This window comes from Saccoglossus kowalevskii, chromosome 19 (genome assembly GCF_978046115.1).
Source record: "Saccoglossus kowalevskii chromosome 19, keSacKowa6.1, whole genome shotgun sequence".
Lineage (NCBI taxonomy): Eukaryota > Metazoa > Hemichordata > Enteropneusta > Harrimaniidae > Saccoglossus > Saccoglossus kowalevskii.
The window spans coordinates 16,008,044-16,031,981 of NC_140659.1; the positions used below are offsets into that span (position 1 = coordinate 16,008,044).

At 34.5% G+C, this 23,938-nt stretch overlaps 2 protein-coding genes across 2 annotated transcripts; one reads left to right on the forward strand and one right to left on the reverse strand.

The window, feature by feature from the left end:
• Positions 1 to 2,262: 2,262 nt before the first annotated feature.
• On the forward strand, positions 2,263 to 18,346 carry LOC100372007 (substance-P receptor-like). Its single transcript, XM_085493522.1, has 6 exons — positions 2,263 to 2,321; positions 12,959 to 13,900; positions 15,089 to 15,189; positions 15,597 to 15,687; positions 16,891 to 17,016; positions 17,177 to 18,346. The coding sequence occupies exons 2-6, from the start codon at positions 13,094 to 13,096 to the stop codon at positions 17,201 to 17,203; spliced, it is 1,152 nt and encodes a 383-aa protein (XP_085349648.1). The 5' UTR covers positions 2,263 to 2,321; positions 12,959 to 13,093; the 3' UTR covers positions 17,204 to 18,346.
• A 2,774-nt stretch (positions 18,347 to 21,120) lies between these two features.
• LOC144345428 (uncharacterized) lies at positions 21,121 to 23,932 on the reverse strand. The gene is made up of 2 exons (XM_078006858.2): positions 23,727 to 23,932; positions 21,121 to 21,602 (listed from the first exon to the last, which is right to left on the reverse strand). Exons 1-2 carry the CDS (start codon positions 23,874 to 23,876, stop codon positions 21,324 to 21,326), a joined length of 429 nt encoding a protein of 142 aa, XP_077862984.1. The 5' UTR covers positions 23,877 to 23,932; the 3' UTR covers positions 21,121 to 21,323.
• Between the last annotated feature and the right edge of the window lie 6 nt (positions 23,933 to 23,938).

Consider the following 23,938-nt stretch of genomic DNA (forward strand, 5'->3'; position numbering starts at 1 on the left):
TAAGTGTGATGTAAAACATTTGCTGACAAAAAAATTTTCTCATTTATTTTAATATTTATTTTATTACATTTTATTTATTTTTGACTCGTGTGCGAAGCACAATGGGAGTCTTTGCAGTTACCCTGTCTGTATGTGTGATCTGATATCTCAAAAACCGTATGTTGGTTTTTAATGAAACTTGGTGAATAGATGTTCTGGGCCAATACGCAGATTTGATTAGGTTTTGATTAGTCAATTTTTGGCTTTTCCACTGATATCTCAGGTACTAATCATCACATTTCAATGAAACTTGCATAGATACATAGGACGATGCACAGACAAATATGAGAAATATTAATTACCTAATTTGCTTAATTAATCAATTTTTAGCTTTTGATATTTCAAGTACTATTACCAGTACTTTGCAGTTACCCTGTCTGTATGTGTGATCTGATATCTCAAAAACCGTATGTTGGTTTTCAATGAATCTTGGTACATAGATGTTCTAGGACAATACACAGACCTGATTAGTTTTGGGTTAAAATAAGATCATATTAATTACTTAATTTGCATAATAAATCATAATTTTGGTTATAATCACATTTCAATGAAACTTCGTACATAGATGGTCTAGATCTGTGACAGTACTTATCTTAATTTAATGAATCTTGGTACATATATACTCTAACACAATGTGATGATTATGTTAGTTTTAGGTTTATATACATCTATAATAATTATATAATATCTATAATAATATAAATCTATAATAATTTACTTTTCAGCTTTCAACTAATTTAGTTATGATTAATCATCACATTATAATGAAACTTTGTACATGTGCACCCTGGAACAATATACAGACCTAAATCTATACATACCGGTAATAATTTCTCAATTTGTATAATAATTCATTTGGTTCATTGAGGTAATCCACAGACACGATTAGTTTAATGCATATTGATTATCTATGATTAGCCCATTTCTGATAATGTATTAAACAAAAATCAGATTTAAATTGAATTCATCGCAGAGGTGCTCTGGAATAAATTAGACTAAAAACCATGGATGAAAAATCAAATGTATTTTCTGTATGTATTATAAATAGTGATAATGTGAAAAACATTTTTTCATGTTGTGCATCTCAAATAGCAGACATAAATTAGTTGCCAAGCTTCTTGTTTGAAAAGCAAATCTTAAATTTTGATTAATTTTAATGTGTCTCCAATACTCTCAGCACTCAAGAGTTCTTTCTAAGCTTCCTTTCTTTGATATTTATTTTATTTTTTACTTGTTTAATAAGACATGGTTCCATACAATCATGAATGTATCCTGTCTATTATTGTGGTCACATAACATAGCGTGGAATGCTATATTTGCACTGGCATTTTATTTTCCCTGTTTTGCCTGTAGTCAATTTTCTGCAAAATAAATTCCAGTGAAAATGCAGCTTTCTCTATACGTTGCATTGAGTCTTAATACAACATTGTGAAAATTAGATCCACACAATGCCAGAAAGCTGTTTTCAGCGAGAATAAATTCCAGAGAAAATAAAGTATTTTACAGTAGTCAGCAATATTGCAAGCAACTTTTCTAACAATGTTTCTGTTTTAGTCTGTAAATGTATTTAAACAAAAACAGCTAAATTGTTAGAGATATTGCATGCAATACCATATTTGCTCTATTAGTAGCGCATGCTCTTATGTAAATAACAGAGGTGTTTCTATGGTCAAAATACATCATATTTTAATAAATCAGTATACAATCAATGCAATTGTTGCTGTACATGTGCTTCTATTGGAGATGCTCTTCTAATAGAGCATATATGGTATACAATCTAAATGCAACCAGAGTGAAATCGTTTTTGAAATTAATATTGAAATGCAGATATTAATTTTCCCTCTGCTATTAATTAATCCACAAACCAGAATTATTGACATTCATTTATATATGACCTAGTTTCTTCTTGTACTCGGTGTCCTCTTATCTTGGCAGGAATAATTGCCATATTTTTCCCTAAGTCATATAGTGACAAATATTTTTTTTTTACACTGGTGAAGCAGCAATTTTTTTTTTGAAGAACCCTTCACTTTGCACATTTTTTTTTTCGTTTCTGACCTCCCCTCCCCTCAAAAATCAAATGGTCCAACCCTTATAAAAACCTTCTCCAATTATAATGTAAACAGTTTTAAACACGCCATAGTTCATTGAAGCTGGAATTCATATTTCCTTAATAATAATTCAATATTTATAGCGTGTATAATTCTTACTTCAGAACCTAAAGGACAAGCCTCTTTACACTCTCTCATCGATGCGCTGAACTTGAACCAAACTATACCTTGGTAAGTGATAAATGACTAAATCCACCACTTCGTTATATTCGTATAGATATAGTCCTAAACAAACATCTTTTCAAACTTTGCAACGTATATATACAGTGTGCGTTGATATATATATGCTATATTATTATACGTCATAGCACTAACAGCCAATCAGATTCGTGCATCTGGCGGTCGATATATTTGGCTACTGACTTCTCATCGGTCATAGATGTAATTCTCAGAGAATCACCTGTAATTTATGAACAGGTCGCCGCCGCATTTTCGGTTCAACACGGTTATGTTCGAGTACTTGCAACTAGAAATTAATCATTGAACGATTGAACACGATTAAAGCGGTCGTTCCACCGTACTCGTCGCACCACGTACTATGCACGCGCTGATCGCTTGAATTTCGCCAGGCATCCCAAGAGTATACGTCGTATACCAACGCAGACACTTTAATTACTCGTTGTGTGTCGTACATACATGTGGGTTTCATTAAATATGTGGTGTATTGCGTGTTTGTTTAGGACCGATCAGTGACCTCAAGTAAAGCGTTCTGTTTTCTGTTTTTGTGCGCGCATCATATATAAACACTGCGTCTTCTGAAATTTCAGACAGTCGTCCTTGGCTAGTTGTTATCTCAAACAATCTGAAATGTGACATTAATTTTGAAAGGGATTATGGAATATAAAACCATAAGCGTGATAAAACAGCTACTTGTGAATGAAGAATATTCTGAATGTTGTCATTGGAAACTTGAGGAGAATACATCTTTCAATGCAGCCTTTTATAAAACGCTCCGGTCAATATTTCTATAATGTACATGTTATACTGTATGCTCGCGGGCTGTCGGCATAATCGTATATCTAAATTATCCACTCGTGCTTCAACCGGGAAAGATGGAGTAATTTTAAAAAGGATGAATCATAAATACTTCCTCGAATATACTATTATATACAGTAAGTAATCATCAAGTTAAGCTTATGGGTATCACTTGTTTTACTATAGAAAAAAACGCGTATAGTTAGGAAAATAGCAGCGACCTTACTGAATGCGATCTGCTATTTTGGTAAGTTGCCTTGCTTTCGGGAAACGTAAATGTTTTTGTTAAAAAAGCATCTGGTCTAACAATTGTTAGTATTTCAGAAAGAGCTATGGCTTATGGACATATTGGTAATGCAGATCGTTAGCAATAATGGCATCTAAAACGTCAACTGATCGCACATAATTGGACGATATGTGGTTTTGTTTTCTTGTTAATTCTACACACCACGAAGATTAGTTTCACATTTGACATTTGATACCTTTATTAAACTATACCGACACTTCTCAAACTGTATTTCCCATTTCATGATAAGAGAAAACGTCGCATATGTTATTTATTTATGCTTAACTAATACTACCTTAGGCAATTAATGCATGAAGATAATCTGATGATGTTTGCACTACTTTTGGTGCAACCGCAGCATGACATTTACTGTCACCGTTATATTGTTCAGGACATCAAAACACCAACGTGGCCAGCTAAGTTAGCGGCTTGATATGTGCCTCTCTGGACGGTTATGTGATTAGAACTTATTAGACAAAACCATTTATTACGAGGGTGCGCCGTTCGGCTAAATGCGGATTTACGAGCGTCATGACACACACCATATACACCAGAGCTCTGTCCTCACATTTCAGTATACACATTTATAACATTTATTATTTAGCAATCTATGTGAATGGAATAAATTGATAGCTAATTGTGTTGTATGCTCGTGTCCGAGTCCCTCACTATTAGTTCGACGTCTTCTCGTGAATTTGGTTTTACCCACCTTGTTTCGATCTTGCAACAATCTCCAAACACGAACAGCAAGCCAGTCAGAGAATTAGCTGCCATTGCTGCTGTCTTGGTGTTTGAAAAAATAAGGCAACGACAGTAAAGGATTTGACTGGGTGTGAACATATAATGGGAGATGAATAATCTCAAGACAAGCAATTAAAAAAATATAATATATTTAGCTCAACATATTACATTCATATTTTCATATACAATCAACAACAATCTAAAAATCTGTTCATTCTACATAACCTGTTTCAGATTATTAAGATACGTTACAAAAAACGAAGACAGATTGAAATGGACAGAAGCCTAATTAATGGCAGGTCGTTTTTCTATAAAAAAAATTTGCTTCATCGCTGTATTTCACCCTACAGTTTTATATAATAAGAAGGATGTAGCATTTGGTCTTTGTTGCATTATTGAATGACATAATATACGTGTCACTACTGATGTACTAATTAAGTAGCTTGTCAATTAGCTCTGATAAAGTATACTCGTGCAGCAACCAATAAATTAGATTAATTGGATTATATTTTGACTGATGTTATAGACAATGTATAAATAATTTAGTGGATAAAATGGAGAACTTCTATAATGCGTTAAGATACGTGCTTCATAGCTACTTTAATTATCTAAATGACATTGACGGATTCCCCCCTGACAACTGCATATTCAGCATGTCACATATCAGAAGGTACCCGTCAAAATCAAATATATGTGGAAAAAAATTACAAATACGTGTTAAGAATATTTAATGTAGTATACAAGAAAAATAAATTACCCTTAACAAATAGTATTAATCAATTACATTGAATGGGAGAACACAATATATTATTATCAAGCAGATTAGAAGATTAATATCAGAAATAAAAAGCATTTATACAATATTCTGATGGCTTTGGATCAGTTTCATCCTATCTCAATTTTAATTTCATGTTAATGTATGGTGATAAGTTGTACAACCAGCATTTCGTGAAAAATGTCGATTCATATATACTAGTAATTTACTTAATTACTCACATTATTGCTTGTCAGTCAAAGTTTTATGTTTGTCAATGTCATCTATTAGGACACTTCAAATTCCAATATTACTACTTTATGTAGTTCAGTTATTAAAATTAAACAACAAAGTACAGAGTACGCACCTAGCATGTAACATTGGACATAAATCGACATGGAAAACGGTGTGATGATCGGATAGTTACGTGACATGGGAAATGGATATTTTCGAAATTAGTGTACTGTGTTTATTTAGTTGTATGGCTCAACTGACTTTTTGTGAATGAAAACTCCACAATAATGAATTATTCAAGGGGTTATCAAAAAAAACTGTCAAATATTCGTCTGCAATCTGTTTTGGACAATGATAATATAAATTCGAATGTGAAACCTTTTACTGTCTACAACGAAATTTGGTTTGGGTAATATGCTGCATTGTTTTTTGCCCCAATACCCTAGTAGCAATGAAATGTTATGAAGTGATGATAACACTAGCGTAAGTAGAAAAACACCAGTTATGTGATATTCCACATAACTAAATAAAACAATATTTTATGAACAGCTAGAAAAGATATAAATTATATAAATTTCCGCCATATTTTCTCTTAGATTGACGTCAGCAGATACGTGTGATTACCACCAGAGATATATGTGCTGTTTAACGATTTAAAGCAATAACGTAAATACATTACATTGATTTGATGATGTAAGGAGCCAACTGGTGGAAGTAATACACGGCTTGTTTATCTATTCCATATTGCATTCATTAAGTTTATAGTACCAAGCTAGAGGCTCGTATTACATTGATGGTACGGCTTTGTTTAAGACATGGTAATCAAACTGTAGTCAAAAGAACTAATACATATGGCGTAATCAATCACTTGATAACGTCGTCGGTATTTTAGAATCCACATCAAAACCTATCACTACATTTCATTATACAGCCAGACTAACTTTATTTATGCTGTTGATGTATCTATTTTATGAGAACACAATTCGCTGAATGACAACTTAAGCTGCATGTTGTCTGTTACGCACATTACCCTGAATCCGTATTTGTGAACTGTGAGTTTATCTTCTGTACAGTTAAAATAATAAGTCTTCGTCTCTGATATTGTCACGGCGTAGAAATCGCGGTGTGTATAGCAAAATGTACATAGTAATAAATACAATATTTCACAAAAATTTAATACATAAGATAAATGAACACCAGAGGGTGCTACACATCCAGACCAGTTGGGACTGGGGTATAAATATGCAATCAAAATAATCAAAAGGAAATCTCGATTCTCCGGTGAACAATACTGATGAAACAGCTGAACTACAATATAAATTGGTGGCTGTGTGGGTTAGTATCGGCGCCGCGTCTCTTTTCTGTTTCTATGTTAGATTGCATCAGTTAGCTTTAAGAATTACATGAATATCCCTACTCCACGCCTTAACGCGTGAGTCCCTATAGCCAGGAATCAGCGTTCATGTATTACAGATTCTATTCAGATTGAGTTCCTGACTAACTAATGATTGATCATCTCAAAATGACGGGACAAATCAAAGTATACAGGAACGGTATTTTTTTAGTGGGATAGATCACGTTTTATCAGAGCTATGGTAATTTAAAATTGGGACACCAGGCCAACGATGTCACGATTACAAAGCGCTGACCAGTGTATTGTATAGTATTTCACAATAACCATGTAACTGCATTGGGGCATGTCATAATGCCACACGGGGTCAGGATGTTTAGTTCTCAAGTTATGCTAACACGCCACATTGACTCGACTATCTAAAAATAAACAAGGGGTTGACCACAGTATCAAACATGTGTACATTTTCATCAACACGCCAGGGGAACGTTTTATAAGTATTTTCCACAACACGTACAATTTTACGCAATATTATGAAACTTCATGCTGTCTGTTTTATGTCAGCCAAAATGGTTTTCTTTTAGGATTTTCGAATGTTTCAGTGCTTATAAACTGAATGTCCATCAGTGATTGCCAAATAACAACAGTTTGTGTGGATTATTTTCGTAGAACTTTGGGTCTTCACATTTATATATGTATATATATGTATTATATATCTGTATTATTCTTGTAATATATAAATAATTGGTGTTGAATTACAGTGGGTGTGGGAATGTTTAGTTCTGATCATTCTATGAGAGTACATTTCCATGTCTGGATTTAATGAAGTCCGGGAGGTATATTAAATACATTCGCAAGAGGAAGTTTGATTTAAAAATCGCATTCTTTGCATATTCTCAAAATGTAAGAGGAAAGAGATTTATCAAACACTGTGACTCGTGGAATTCCCCTTAACCTCTATACGCGCGGTTTTCGATTACAGCGTGTACAAAAATGAAGAGAGAACAAAAATAATAAAATAATGTAAACAAATATTGCCATATACCTATGTGAGGGCGCCGTCGCCTTCTGTAGTATTTCCGTTCCAAGAGACACTCATATCGTTCGTTCTGACAAGGGACGCTTTCGTGTGAGCTATAGTTCAATGTGCTGGGATTAAAAGCGTGCTTGTCGTCAATCGTGAGTCTCTGTGGAAGATGCCGAATGTTGTAACCAAATTAATCTGACAATTATTTTTAAGGATCCATGTGAGTGTAAAAGGAACAGAGGAAGAAATCTTGCTAAAATTATAGCGTGCATCATGTATGCGAGAACGCGTGCAGAGTCAAGATATAGAAATCGTTGACAGGTATATTTGTAGTTACTAACCACAGACCTTTGCTGATCGCCTTTCAGATAATTTAAGTAAGTTGACAATTGTATATTAGGTTGATGATCATTTAGACAATTGTTAGTAAACGTTGCTTACGGGGATGCTGAATGTATAAACAGTTTTTAATCAATTAGGTATTCGTAATCTTATTTGTTGTTTCACATCGTATAGTAAGTTACTGGCTTTATGTGTAGTTGTAATAATAATAATCCGATAACTTAACTATTGTTTCCTTCGATTACATTGCCACAGTTTTTCGGGGGGTAGACTTGCATACAGGCTTTCAGTTTGTTGGTGTTTGTTTCTTCAATAAAATTATATCAAAAGTATTATGTGAGTGTGTAAATAGCGAAAGTCTGATTACTAAACACCAACAAACAAGCAATAGACTGTATGCAAGTATATGGATAGAAGAAATACTTTTTCAGCGTGTTCGTGTAGTATTAATAAATAATGAAAAAATGTAAAACTACGTTTAAAATAAGATTCCCATAAACTGACGATTTCAACAATAAACATTCTTGTCGGACCTGCAACCTTAATAAATTTGCGATCGAATAAATTGTATTAACCTAAGAAAATAACCAGGTTATGCGTTACTTCATGAACACCTAAATATTTGTTTTTCTTTTACTTAGTGACCATTGTATCTTATATTTACTATCCACGCAACCTATATCGAGTTTAACTTATCGTATTAAGGAAAAACGGGGATATGTATAAAGCTATGTCTACCTGCTAATTTTTGCTGAATATTCATATTGAATTGCCTATAGTGACAATGACATTAATTTTTATTTAGCAAATGATCTGATCCTTTTTAGGTGAACAGAATGTAATACTGAGCGATAATGAACACAGATGTCGTAGGCAATAAGTTGCGATTACCAGTGTATGACGGTTTTAGCCAAATTATATTACAGCACTAAATTTTCCGTGTGTCGACAGTATCTTTAATTATTGACATTAAATTGGTACACACCTGCACTTGATTGAGCAGTGCATTGACACCAAGGCACTCACTTGCTGCAAGAATAAGACGAGATAATACTTATTATCAAATTCACAAAGAAAGTTGTGGGTTTCTTGTTTGTTTTCTTCTTCTTAATTTCTTTGGGAGCTTGTTTTGAATACATGTAGTCTCTGCGTTCAGAATTTGACGATTCGAACGCCCCTTCCCTGCGATTGGCGTCACGAAACGTGTGATCTTCGACCATTCTGAGTGAATAAATGCTATGGCTTCACGTGGATGGTAATATAGTGTTCAAAAATAGCTATAGATGGTCGTGCTAAGAATATGCTTTCTGGAATCACGATGATTTTCGTTCGTCTGTTTTAATGGCTTGACATGTTAATCACGCGCTGTTAGAGTACAGCGGCGATTCATTCATATATATTATTTGTATTAAAAATATTTTGTAATCCAATTTATTCGTTTTATAATTTTCTGTCATTACGTTTAAAAGCAAAATTTCCATTTATCTGTTTATTTCGAGAACTTAAACGTGGTGAATATAATTCCGTCTGCGCAGAAGTAATAACATCGCCACGACTTTCAAGGACGTAACACGACCTGATCATAAAAGCCTTATTTTACGTTCAAAGGGGAATAACTTTGTGCATGTAATAATACCGTATTTATGCGATGCCACACTGCGTTGAACCCGTTTTTATATTTTATAGCTTCCAATTTAAAAACAATATTAGTAAATATAGTCATACAGTAAAAGTATATATGTGATAACACAATGCCATTACGTTTTTATCTGCGCAATTATTTCTGATTCTTGACGTATAGGCGCAGTTTTATATGGCATAGTCTACTATTCACTATTTAAAAACATAAAATTTTTCTATATTTCGATAGATTTATTTCATTTCAGTTAAAATAATAAGTCCCCGCGGTCAGTCAGAATATACTTGAATTGATTTAAGTCACTGGCTGGTCAATGATTCATTGCCTGCAAGCCGTGCTACATTGATGGCAATAAATTGGAATTATGACTGCTGACCACCCAAGCGTCGTGAAGCTGGGAATATAAACCAACTGTTCTGCTGTCTCTCTGTATTCACACAGTGCCTTATTTGCGGGCTGCAACCATAATTTGTAATCTATTATAAACGTGCGATATACTATAATAAATATCCTAATTAATAACGACAGTCATGAGATTTTAAATTCACTCCTAGTTTAAACGTTCACAATTTCTGGTGTCACAATATTCATAAGGTTCCCATGGCGCGATGATATTGTAATAACGAATAATTGCCCACAACATGCTGTTGCGATGTTCACCCACCCCTTTATTGAAATGCAATGATCTATGCATACGTATATTGTCATAAAATACTTTATCCGGTTTTATTGTAAACAGTTTTAAACGTTGACGTCGTTGGTCATAGAAGCTGGAATAAGTACCATTGATTCAACGTTTTTAGCGTCTACTACATGTGTTGGCAACCGTTACTCCGTTTATATTCTTAACTATATTTAACAACGTTAACGCAGTTGTCCGTGTCGTGCTGTCACAAATATTGTATCAAAATGAATTCAATCTAGTCGATGACCTATCTGACCTTGGTAAGTGATAACTGAATAAATCCCTCACTTGCAATTCACTTAAAAAATATAAATATTTTAATTTTTAGCCAGGAATAATTGTGTTCAGTCTTTGACTGTGTACTTTGATTTGCAATAAATATCGCTGAAATCAACTCTGTATCACGTTGAAAGTAAAATGTGTCTGTAGTAGAAATATTCCACTAAATATGTGTATAGTTGTATGGTGTCAATTTCATCTTTGCGCAACTCGTGTAGAATTTTCAGTCTTTCATAAATAGTTATGTTTATCTAAAATATATTGACTTAGCGTGAAAAGTGACTTCTTCTATGAATTGATTTTTATGTCAATACGTATTTTATGCTTTATTCATCTAAATGTTATTATTGGTATCAGTTACATATAGTAATTTATCCGTTGATATTACCGTTGGCTGTCGGCCTATGCAATTATTGGCATGTTTCACTCATTCATTTGAAGTTTCAACTGGGGAAAATGGATTTATTTCCAAAATACATTCATAACATTCATAAACTCTACGAATAATTCATGAATATAATTCATTTTATGGCTTCGATTATTTATTGTGTGTCATGTACATTATTGCAAACTATTTCATCGTGATCAAAATATCAATATCGTAATATCGATAAATTATACAACATATATATTCCATTATTTTAAGTGTAAAGATTATATATTGCACGAAGACAGTACAGCGGGAGTTTCGATGCAACGGCGTACTGTCTGAGCGCATACTTTGAGGTATTCTCGTAATAACCTTATTATTATACATCCTCTCCTTCCAAGTATACATCATGGGAATGCTGAAATCCAAAAAGTTTAGAACAAAATCAGCGAACTTCTTTGTGTGGAGTCAGCGAACTTCTCTGTGTTGAGTCCGGTCAAACCTTGGTGGCAGCCATGTTTGTTTTTTATTATTAGAGGACGCTTACGCGCGTAATCATTCCAGATTTGGAATTCGCATTTCCTAATATGGTAGGATGAAATACCGCATGATTACGGCACGCTGTAACTTATGGCGTTACGGTGACAGATGTATAATAATACACATTATGTTATTTCTACTTACATCACACATTTGTTGTTCCAAACAACAGTATGAACTTGTAATTGTTCGTTTTTCGTAACAAATCCGTATATTGGCGCGATTGAAATGAATTACGGGGTTTCTATTGCCCCACGACACAGGCTCAGCAATATATTATTACATGCTACTTTGAATCAGTCGCAATCAACAAGACAGCATGGTACTAATCGGCTCTTATTTCCTCTATTTATTGCTCTGCTCGTTTCGTCACGCCTAAACAAACGTTGCTGCATGTAAAAGGTCATATTACCTGCTGAGTTTAAAAAATCTGCCTATATAGAAATGTGGTTATTATGATACATGTCTCACAAGGCCACTATTATCATTCGCTTCTTCAAAACACGCAAACCTATTCATCTGTGATCGATATCAAACAATTTCGGGTTTATTCCTGTAAAATACAACACACAAAGCATGCAGTAATAGCCACGCAATATAGACGTAATGAAATCCAATTATTATTACACTCCAATGGTATAATCAGTATATTTCTGAAACTATAGTTACCGTGATTGTTTTTGTACGAAAACACGACTGCATGGCGAGATAATCTCAGTAACTTAGAAACTAACAGTGCTTCATTTCCAGATGTATGATTGCGATTATGCAAGCATTCACGCAGATTAATATCAGGAAATGTGTTCACTAATCGCATCTACTACGGTTAAACTAGTTAACCACCGTTACCATGGTTATATCATCATTTCGTATAACTTAAGAAACTGTCTGGTCTGATCTGGATTTAAATTTAAATTTACATAGTTTGCGATCGTAATTAGAATAATATGGATATCATAGATTTGAATAGTTTAGTTGCGCAGTGAGTGTCATCGGTGTGAATGATTGATACGTGCGTGCGGTGTTCAGTTGAGGGATAATACAGTGGTGGTCTCCAATATGATGAACATATCTTAGTTACCTTCTGTCTCAGTTTGTGGCACCAGGAAGGAAAAAACAATACGTAGTCTCTAAAACAGATTGATATGTGTCTTGCCGGCGTCAAATAAGCGACGATTAATTTCCGTTTATTAAATGTATTACTGGTAAAGTTGCTATCGTGTGATGATACATTTGAAACCAATTCATCTTAAAGTTGTCCTGTTATATGTACGACTCATCAATCACTGGAGAACGTCATGTACTTTTGTCGTGTATTACTATGTTGTTTTCTGGTTTCAGACGCCTACTCAAAATCTACTATAACACGTCATCATACAGCTAGACTAGCTTTCTTGATGCTTTCAATGTATGTGTTTCATGAGAAGTCAATTCACCAATGTATAGATTTCGCAATTGAAGCCACACAATATACGGAACAGATTTCTGCTTGACTTCATTTGATTGTATGTTTACGTCAGACAAAATGAAACAATTCGTTGTTCTCACGATGTTGGTTAATTGTTTGTTTGTTTTTTTCTTTCAGGATTTTCGAATGTTTAAATATATATAAACTGGCTGTGACTATAGCGACCCTATCTATTAGCGATGGTCGAATGAGAACGTGAAGTATCGAAGACCTTCGGGACAACACAATATAAGTGGTGTTGATTCACAATGGATGCTAAATTGTTTATTTATTTCTGATTGCTCTGTCCATGCCAGGATTTATATTAATATATTCGTAAGTGAGCCTGAAGTTGATACTTCGAGTACATCATCCATTGAAATGGCTAGCAACGGCACTGTTGCAGTGTTCAATTCCAGTCCTTCGTTGACGATTACTGTAGTTTTGTCTCTTCTCTATGGTGTCATCTCTTTGATGTCTGTTCTTGGAAATGCTCTCGTTATATTCGTAGTTTTGCGGAACAAGAAACTGAGAACGATTACGAACTCATTCCTAGTTAACCTAGCCATAAGTGACATTATTCAAGGACTGTTCGCTACACCATTCCAATTCGCTCCTGCGATTCTGTTCAGATGGCCGTTTGGTGATTTTATGTGTCCATTTGTACCGTTCGTCAAAACGCTTTCCATATTAGTTAGCATTGGTACCTTGACTGTTATATCCGTGGACAGGTACTTTGCGGTGTGTCACCCGTTACGTAGAAGACTAACACCATATTCTGCGGTTATCACCATGAGCATAATATGGATAAATGGTATATGTACATCGATTCCGCAGTTGCTGAACCTGCGAATACTTGATTATGGGTTTCCTGACGGACGGGTGTTTTGCGCGCCAGTATGGTCGAGTGAAAAAAGTCGAAATATTTATCATCTGTATATCTTTGTCACGTCTTATGCTGTGCCGTTATTTGTTATCACCGTTGCGTACAGCTTGATTGTAAAGAAGATGTATTTATCCAAAACACCAGGGGAGAGTAACAATGCTAGAGACAAAAACATTGCTAAGAACAAAAAGAAGGTAAATATAGCTTAAAATTCAGTATATGGGTTGATATTATTAACATTTCAAAGTAATGTAGTCGCTATTAAAGTATTGGTACATAACCTCCCCCCCCCCCCTCAAGGTAGCGTTTGCATGCAATTGATCGCTTTAGTAAACTTAGCATTTTTGGCCTTCAGTTCAAGATCCACATCTGGAAATTAAAATCAGCGTATTAACGTTTTATTATTTATCCCACATTTTATGCCGGGATTATCTTTTTCCGCAAGTATCTATGCCCTATACAAATAGCCACACATCTGTTTCACTTTTACTAGTAGGCAATAGCTGTTCTCTCTGACAGGGCAATAATGATGATAGTGAATGCCGAGCAATCAATAAAAGACGATTCTATGATTGAAAAGTGAACGTCGCACAATTAGTTATACGACGTCTTTGTTGATGCATCAAGTGCTTTGTGCATTGTTATACATCAATTGTACTTACACAAATGAAGCCAGAATCCTGGACCGGTGTGTAAACTGCTCGCATAGCGTGGATTCGGTAAAACAAAAACGACACGGTCTCATTGGTCAATCGATACCACAAGAGTCAAACGTCTGTTTAACGGACAGTGTTTGTTATAAACCCACGTTGTCCCTCGTCAAACATAGACAAAGCAGCATCCAATATCATCTGTATTTCGACAGAATTCAGATATGTTTCATGAACAAAATTATCTTGAAAGTACTTTGAACTTATTTTTCTCACGAGGTTTACTGGCGAACATTTCACGCATGACAAAACAAAACGTTAAATATATTCATCTCTGCTAATGGATTTTATATGACACTAGAGCATTTGATTTCCCGCTCGTTCCATTCGATTTCCTATAACTTGTTGTCGTTCCTTTTTTATTTGTTCGCGTAAATGACGTACTGAATTATGTGTCATCACGTCCTAGCCTGGCTATCACGCTAGATTGGCCAGATTTAAAGCTCTTTCTTCTTTGAATAGTATGTTGTTATAAACTTTTTTTGTTTTTTTCATGTTATGAAATGTTCAATATTGGTTCTGAGATTTTTACCATGAATTTGAAAGAGGAAAAACAAATATTTGAAAAAAATGCACATAAATCCTGTGATTATCAGTACGTATGTCATCATCACGTGTGTGAATGAGTTATACACTATCGATCAATAGTACATATGGCGTTTTTGGCTGTAGGTAATCACAATGGGAATGGTGTTAGTCGTTCTATTTGCATTGTGTTGGTTGCCGCTTCAACTGTACGATTTCTTGAAATACGTTACACCAGACATTTTGAGGTGAGTTACTAAAAACAATCCATTAATCTTTCGGTAAACCACCGTAGCACAGATAAGTCAATCATGTGTGTGTTGTAAGAAATAACGATTCAATATCATTTCCCAATTGACGCTAACTTCGCCAGGCGAGCGAATCATTATTGGGTAATTCCCCCCAAACCATGGGTCGTGTATCTTTCATAAATCTGGTAATTGTCCCAGCTATGGAAACAATCATTAAATTTAATGGTTAAACTCGAATGCAATAATCAATACAATACGGCTAACCATTGTTTTTATATCTGACTCAACCTTTTAATATAGTACTCAATATTTTACGACAATTGCAACTATTTCAAATATGATATGAATATAATATGCAGTTTCTTATTATTCACATCGGGTTTTTCTCGTTTGCCCATTTCTAGGTACGAGCATATTAGCATTATATGGTTTTGCAGCAACTGGCTAGCAATGAGCAACGCTGCGTGCAATCCCTTCGTTTATGGATTACTGAACGTAAGTGTACACTAGAGGCGATAAATTCTCATTTATACATTTACAGTCATATATAAATCATATCTTATAACTATCCATTTAGGCAAAACATTGATTCAGAAAACTAATTAGACAGAGTGCTAACCCTTTAGGGGATATCGAATAACTTAACAACTAATATTCATTTGATCATTTGAAAGCAGTGTGGTTCTAGAGTTCAAAAATGGGAGAATAAGTGAGGAGTTCGCATGCACGATGTAAATTGGGTAAGATTAAAGTAAGGTACTTCTGGCGTGGCAATTATAAGTCTTGAGTGGTATTGCTTTTCCAAACTGAAGTTCAGTAGGAACATTGTTGAATCTGCTATTATAATAAATATATCGCCTAAAGAAAATATATTTTTCACTATTTGACACATTTAACAACCGTGACATATCATATCACTCTTGAATTAAACATCATATGAGAAATGTCCTGACAAAAAAAACGGGGATTGAGCTTATTTCTAAGCGTTGGACAATCTATTTGCAAAACAACTTTCGTTTTCGATTAAATCAGCGTAATCCTCAATTTAGTGATTATTGTTTGATTATTTAATTGGATGATTCGTATTATTTCGTTAGTTGATCTTATCATAGTTACAATGCACTTTGATTTATATAAAATATATTTCGTTGTTTTGTTTGTGTTCTTGCTTGTTTGCTTGTCTGTTACTTTGTTTGTTTGTTTGTTTGTTTGTTTGTTTTAACGTGTTATTGTTTAGTAGCTACATAATAACAATTTTCAAATGAAATATTTAAGATGTAAAATTGTTTAATTATAAGTAAATATTAAATATAATCTGTACTGAAAATAAAATTAGAACAGTTTGGATAATTAGTTCACATATTGTTCCTGGTACCCAGAGTAGCGTAAAGGAGCATTACTCTGTAAAACTGACCGTAGTTCTCCCCAGTTGTTTCAGACCTATATCCCGTCCCAGACATGTAAAAATTCACTTCTTGAACAACATTTCATAATAATTATTGGGGATTACATTATAATTTCAATAATATATTTTGTAATTGCAGATCCCATTCCAGCAAATATGTCCAATAATTATATCTTTCTTCCTGGGATTTTGTATTAGCTTTAACGAATTACTTGAACATTATTCGGTTATTAAAATATCACGCAATTTGCACAATCCTTTGTCGAATTTGAAACTACTTTTCCCACATACAGGACAACTTCAAAAAAGAATACCGAAAGGTCTTTAAACTGAACAAAATAACACCCAGGGTTGGTCCAGTCCCAATCGGAGATGGGCCACGAGTGATCAGCGGTAGTGAACCGAACCAACATCTGCAGGTGAGTGAGAATAAAGTTTAAAAATAAAGTTAATTCGCAATGTAGACGCAATATAGTTTGTCTGTGACAGAACTTGTGTGAACAGTGCGATATTTCTCAGAATTTATGTTTTTAACAACCTGTTGAAGTATTTGTATATTGTTTGTTTATTATTAACAAGGAAGGAAGTCCATCCACTCTCTCCTAACGCACGTTTGGCCAATGACGTTTTCGTACGGTTTACCTACATCTTGGGCCAACAGCTGAATACAACGTGTCTGAGCTTCTCATAACATCGACAAAACATTGCATATATGATGCAAATACCAACAGCGCACAGTATACTCTATCAGGTAACAATCTATGGTTGAAGATCCACTTGAGCTATAAACTACACTGACGTGTATACCTGTTACATCTATTAGAGTACACTACGTGAACAGAAACTAACCTGTAACCGGGGTAACGTCCCTATTAACTTGTGGGTAGCATCAACGATGGCAATTGTCAAAGTTTCATCGTTTTGTTACTGAGATCTTCAAACCGATGATAGATCGTCCGACTTTCTGAGATTTCTCTCCGATTGCGAACGTATAAGCTACACTGAATGCGCCATGCGCTCATGCTAAGTCAGATGGTATTCACAAAATTGAGGTTGGATGTGCATTTACAATCAAATAGTGTGTCTTTATTTAGAAAGTCTCCGAGTGGCGCACAACACACTGAAATAATCAGTATTATTAACCAAAAGAACATTTTTATGATTGAAGGCAGATTTCAGATTACATCATTAGATGTTAACCTGTGACGGGAACATCGTGGATTTAATCGTAACATTACAAGTACATTTCCTTAGGCGATACATTGTGATATTAATTAACTCGATGCCACTTCTTATGGTTTACGTTATATACCATGTGAGTAATTGGTTCAGAAACTATAACTGTCCAATGCGAGTTTGTTTCAACAAACAGCCAACATGTCGATGTAATTCCCCTCGCATCTACTTCTGATGCACCTGCTACCACGTGACATCACGATCCGTTGTATCGCCAGCCGTGTCCAATTTATTTTTTAATTCAGTTCAATTGTTATTAGAAACTTTTTGTTTCATGTATTCTGCATTTCTTGGTGTATGTCATATTCCATTCCAGGTTTATCAGCTTTTTCTATTTGTATTAAAGTTGTATTATTTGTTTGTAGTATTTGGCGTATAAAGCACTGTGTGCCGTTTGCTAAATATAATATTCACAGGAGTTGTGATTGAGTTTTCAGCATCTCAGAGCGTCCTCAAATTATTTCTGATGAAGTTTCTAGTGATTAAGTAATTAAAAAATACATTCAAAACGTTCTCATTTGTTTGCCATGAACACCGCCGCTTTCAAGTTCCCTGTTCCCTTTTGCATACAACTTCGAATATTGGTTAAACTGGACTGTTGCCAGGTAACCGTCAAATCATTACGTGATATATACATGCTGTTCAATATCATCACAGGTGCGATGTGTACATTCCATAACGCTGCATTCGATGATATATTACAAAGTAAGTATGAATAATTGATGATTTTAGAATCACTCTTTAAAAAATCCTCGTTATTTACATTCAACCGTGCTTGTATGCTTAGTGAAACTCCTGTCAGTCATGTGTTTACAATAACAACAATTCAGTTTGAGAAAACAGTTTGAGATGTCTAAGGAATTTCTAAAGAAATATGTTGTCAATAACATTAGGCATAACGTTATTTTTATAATTTTATTTTACGCAATGTGTATGTGTTCTTACTCAGTTATTAGATCTATTTTATGTTTAGTTGCAAAAACAAATAATATATCATTGACAGATAAAATTATCGGTTTGAATATCAGAAACATGAGACAATATAAAATATAATATAAAACAAACCCGGATGTAAATGTAATAAATACACTTTGGTTACTATAGGGTCACTGAGTTGGTCGTATATTACAAGTGACATGTTATACTTGCGGCATAGATGCTAGCTAGTGGGGAAAATATACCCTGATATTTACAAGATCCGTGTTTTTCACATCCACCGATCATTTTACTGAATATATGGCATTGAATTATGGTACACAAAATCAATGGGAATATATTATATCATCTTAACCATTTATATTAAAATATAGATTAAATATATGTATATATATTTATAATTCAGTTCTTGACTCTTTGTATTATTGTCTTCATTCAATTGAAACATCAAATGGAATATACAGTCGTTATGAAATAATGCTTCGCAGCTGTTGTATTAACAATAACAGTGTTTATGGGGGGGGGGGGTATTACGGTCTGATACTATGGATAACAAATACGGCTCATTTTGCACTATAAAATTATATGCCTGTTATTGATATGTTTAGCTTTATGATGTGCAATATGTGTTATTGTAACCTGGATTTGTATTGGCAGTATTAGATAGGTTCAGTAATACATCGTCGTACAGTGAAGTGTTGGGCGTTTGCTCTTTGACGGAAAGTTGGTGTCAATGGCTTATGTATAGGTGATTGCACTCTGGAAATCGTTAGACTCAGATCGTTAAAGTGAGTCGGTATATGTATACATTGCCTCTGGTTCTTACTTTTCTGTTTTCTTTGGTTGATCATTATAGAACTTCGCCTGTGAAAATTAAATCCACCATGATATATAACATCAGTACTACTACACGCTGTGTTGTTTTATAAATAACTATTCAATTGAATCAAACAATTATTTATTGAATTAAAATATTCGGGCTGTTATGTTTATCAATAAAATGTACTGTAAAGGGGTTAATTATTCACTGGGTTTTAATTTTGTTTATTTCGCTGACTGGAAAATGCGCTAAATTAAAACCCAGTGAATATGTAAAATTTAGCATGGAACACATTATCTAAATGATAAAACCGTGAATTTAAAACCCACTGAATATGCCTGAAATGCTGAATCAGTGAAATTTAAGCCCAGTGAAAATTAGTCATTTTACAGTATATAAACATTTCGGTCTACCTTTATTGTAGTTGGATCGCGTTTGTCATTACCACTCGTATGGTGTGACTAAAGTGTTATGCGCATATGCGCTCACCATGAAAAAAACATTGAATGTTAACATATGGGTATGTTTTAAGCACCGGGCGATTCACACAACCATATGGCCTGAACCAAGTTATATATTGGTAGTCGATAATTGTGAATCTCTTAGATTGGGTAATTTATAATATCGTCCATTTAGAGGATGTTTCAACAATATCAATAATGTTATGAAAATTAACAAAGTCTGGAATAAGTCTGGCCTCATTTTAGAACAAGTATTAATAAAAAAAATCAGCAATTATATTCCTTATAAAATAGAAAATGGGTAAATGTGCGGGAGAATTAGCCCAGGTAGATTCAACGAAATAAGAAGGGTCACCCAGACAGCCATTCATTCAGTGAATGAATGAATGTAAATGGTTTGGTTTAGAAACATTACATGAAGAATAGCAGAGAGTCCAGTCTCACAATAATGTCTATGTACAAAATATATAATATATTTATTTCCTGAAGAATTCGGTAGCTTTTCAATACAAAAACTGATTACATTTGTGAATATTCGTAAATATTGATGGTGAATAGTAGAGTTTTGTGTTTCTAGTTGTTGTGCTACTATGCGCGAAATAGTGCTCACTTCGCAAGCTATACTTCCGGTAAGATGGTAACTGTTTCGAATTGGTAATTGTACGAAGAAAATGTTCGTAAATTATTAGATTCATATTGCTTATTCATACATACAGACGAGGTGGGGACTACATGATATCTCTGAAAAAGGTTCAATTTTTGAAAATCTACATCAAACGGTCTTACGTACGACTGATTAGCAACCCCTTCTTTTTTTCTATTGCGAAATGTGCACTACACACTTCCAGTGACGTGGCAGCGCCCTCAGTTGGTAGGTAATAAAACTAGCATGTGTGTGAGGTTGCGGGCGCGCTACAAGTAAGCAGTGGTGTATGGGAAAAGTTCAACTTCATTTAAAATACTCGTCGATTGCACTGTAAGAGCATATATGTGTGCATCTAATTCCTTGTATCGTTGAGATAGATAAGTTTGATGACTCGTTAATTTCCCCCACGAGTTGACGTGGGGATTTCGTGTGCCATACGATGTGTCTGTGAAATATCACAACAATGTCTGCATATTGGAACACCATACTATCCCTCGTTGTCAAAATTCGGTCAACATATCGCCGTACTGCCAAGTATGGAATAACATTAACAGTTAATAGTTCACAAATATTTACGTATACGTCGATATTCGCATTAACATGAATATGGGAGGGTCGAGTGCTAGCTCATAAGTTACTGGACACTTCCTCATAAAATGAAGTATTCAGACTATTTCGAGCTAACTCTTCGTAAAGTCTCCTTCTTCGCCTATCGATGAGCCGAGAAGTTGACGAGGCGTTATGTTTGTACGAATACATAGTAATAGCGATGATAACCAGAACGGCCAATGCAATCGTCGATCCGAGTATCGCCCACAGCATGCCGAATCTGTAAGAAACGTCGTCCCATGGGTTGTAGTCACCGTCCCTGGTTTGACGAGAACGAGTCTGGCCTGACTTCGTGTCCTGTCAATACAAAATATATATTACTGTAAACAATGTGAATTCGGAGATGTTAATAAAAGTACGATGGATCACGTGATTACAATTACAATTACAACAAGATAAAAATAAAAACTACGTTGTAAATAATTAATTTTACTACAAATAAGCTATTTTACTGAATAAGCCCCCAAACAATATTTTAAATGCCATACATGTGGATAGGCTGGTGGATTCACAGCACAACTAACACGATATGTGTTACGCACGTATAGTATAGGAGGTATTTGGAAAATTCATTCACTGAAATTGACAAATAATCTTCAAAAACTTATTCTCGCGCGACTTTGTCCATCCATAGAATTCATTGGTAATTAAGAATAAGTCATAACTATTACAAACTTGCCCATTGATAATCTAATATTTAATAACGAATACATGTAACAATTCAGACTGGTTATTTGTTTATCACACCGGTAATTATCAGGCTGTGATATTAATAGTGACCCAAATATTTAATTTTATGGTTAGAATATTTTTTTCTTTTCAAGATACAGATGAAAAGAAAAATTGGTGAATCAAATAAATAAATTTATGTACAGACAACACTGAAAACTTACACTATTAAAACGCCTAAAGATCTATTACAAATCAAGGTCTGTTTTTTTCAAACTAAACAGCAACCTGATATATTATTTTGATGAATCATTTTTATTTCGAGAAAAATCCAGACCTGCATTTTTTTTCTTTAAAATATTTGTTACACAAGAAAAATGTTAACGACAATGCTAAACACCCCCCCCCCCTTTAGTCCACATCACGAGCAAGGTAAAAACCCGAACACAAAGCAATTGTCTGTGATTGTATTATTGATTAGAAATGTATATTGAATATATTATAAAGAGGGCGTTATGACATTCCAAAAATATTGAATAATGAATAATATCAATTTTCGACCCGTTCAACCTAAAACAAATTAAGATGGGAACACAATACATGACAACCATTCAACAAATGCTTTCATCGGAAAATGTCCCGGTTATTCCAAATGTGGTTTTCTGTGTCATTCTGATGTGGTTCTATATAAGTCACCTTTTAAATGAATGATTGTGAGACACCGTGACACCGACACTGAACTTGGCTTTAAGTTTATACAGATTGATAATATATCTTTGTTTGAAAAGCAACCATTCGAACTACATTACATTACAAACAAAATTAAATACACTATGAATTTGATTTAATTTTTACTACATCGCCACACCATAGTACCCACAGTCTCATGGAAACAATGACCGTTGGAGAACTGTTAGTATAACACGTTTAATCGACAGTTATGTTGAGTATATACACTGCGTGTGTAACCAGAACTATGGATGAGGGCGTAATACATTCGTGTTGATGGAATCCACATGTTTGAACTCACTTATATCCATCAATGAGCAGTCTCTGTCAGCTGACATGGTCTTGTATGTTTCGGTAGGTACGTAATGCGTTCATTACTAGTGACGTAATACCCTTAAGCTTACACGTGACCCCTGCGGATAAATACTTTCTAACAGAGTTACGTATCAGTGATGCTGTTAGAGTCAATGGTGTTTGTTTGCATTTGTGGCACTCGCTGGGAGATAAGTATTACCAACTCGAAGCTGGGAGGCCCTAAAAAGGGAATCCTATCAGGACAACTTTCCGTATTCTGTGTTATTAATTTTAAAGTTGAACGACCAGCTCTCCGTAAACTCAGTCTGCAAGTTTGTAGCCTAATATAGGAGTAAAACCGACTAAATTGTACTAAAACTCCTTGCTCTCCACCACGCGTGACTTTCATAGTACAACAAACATGCGTTAAACTGGTTCGTTTTATTGATACTCACGTCAATGATAGGTTTATTTTAAGATTACAAACGACAAACGTAACTGTGTGAATAAGATGACTCTAGAGATGTACGACTATATACGACTGTCGTCTGTCGATCAGAATCTACTTCAAGTACACACTTTGCAAACATTAATGTGGCCCTGATAAGAGTAAATACATTCCAAATTTGATACTTCATTTTAACATAAAACATATATACATTATTTTTCCAACAGCAGAGCAAACTTTTATACTAATCATCCGTTGCTTTCATAATATATAATAATTACCTTCATTCCAACATTAACGCCAAAGATGCCGCGAACTTCATTTTCCTGGAGGCCATCTTTCAAACTTTCCACACTCGTGACCATCAACACTACCACACCCAAAGCAAGAAGTGTGTAGCTCCTTATCGTAAAGCCCGATTTCGTCTCCATGTCATATTGATCTGATCCAAAGCTAGACTGCGTACTACTTGATGTCTGATCACTGGCCTCAG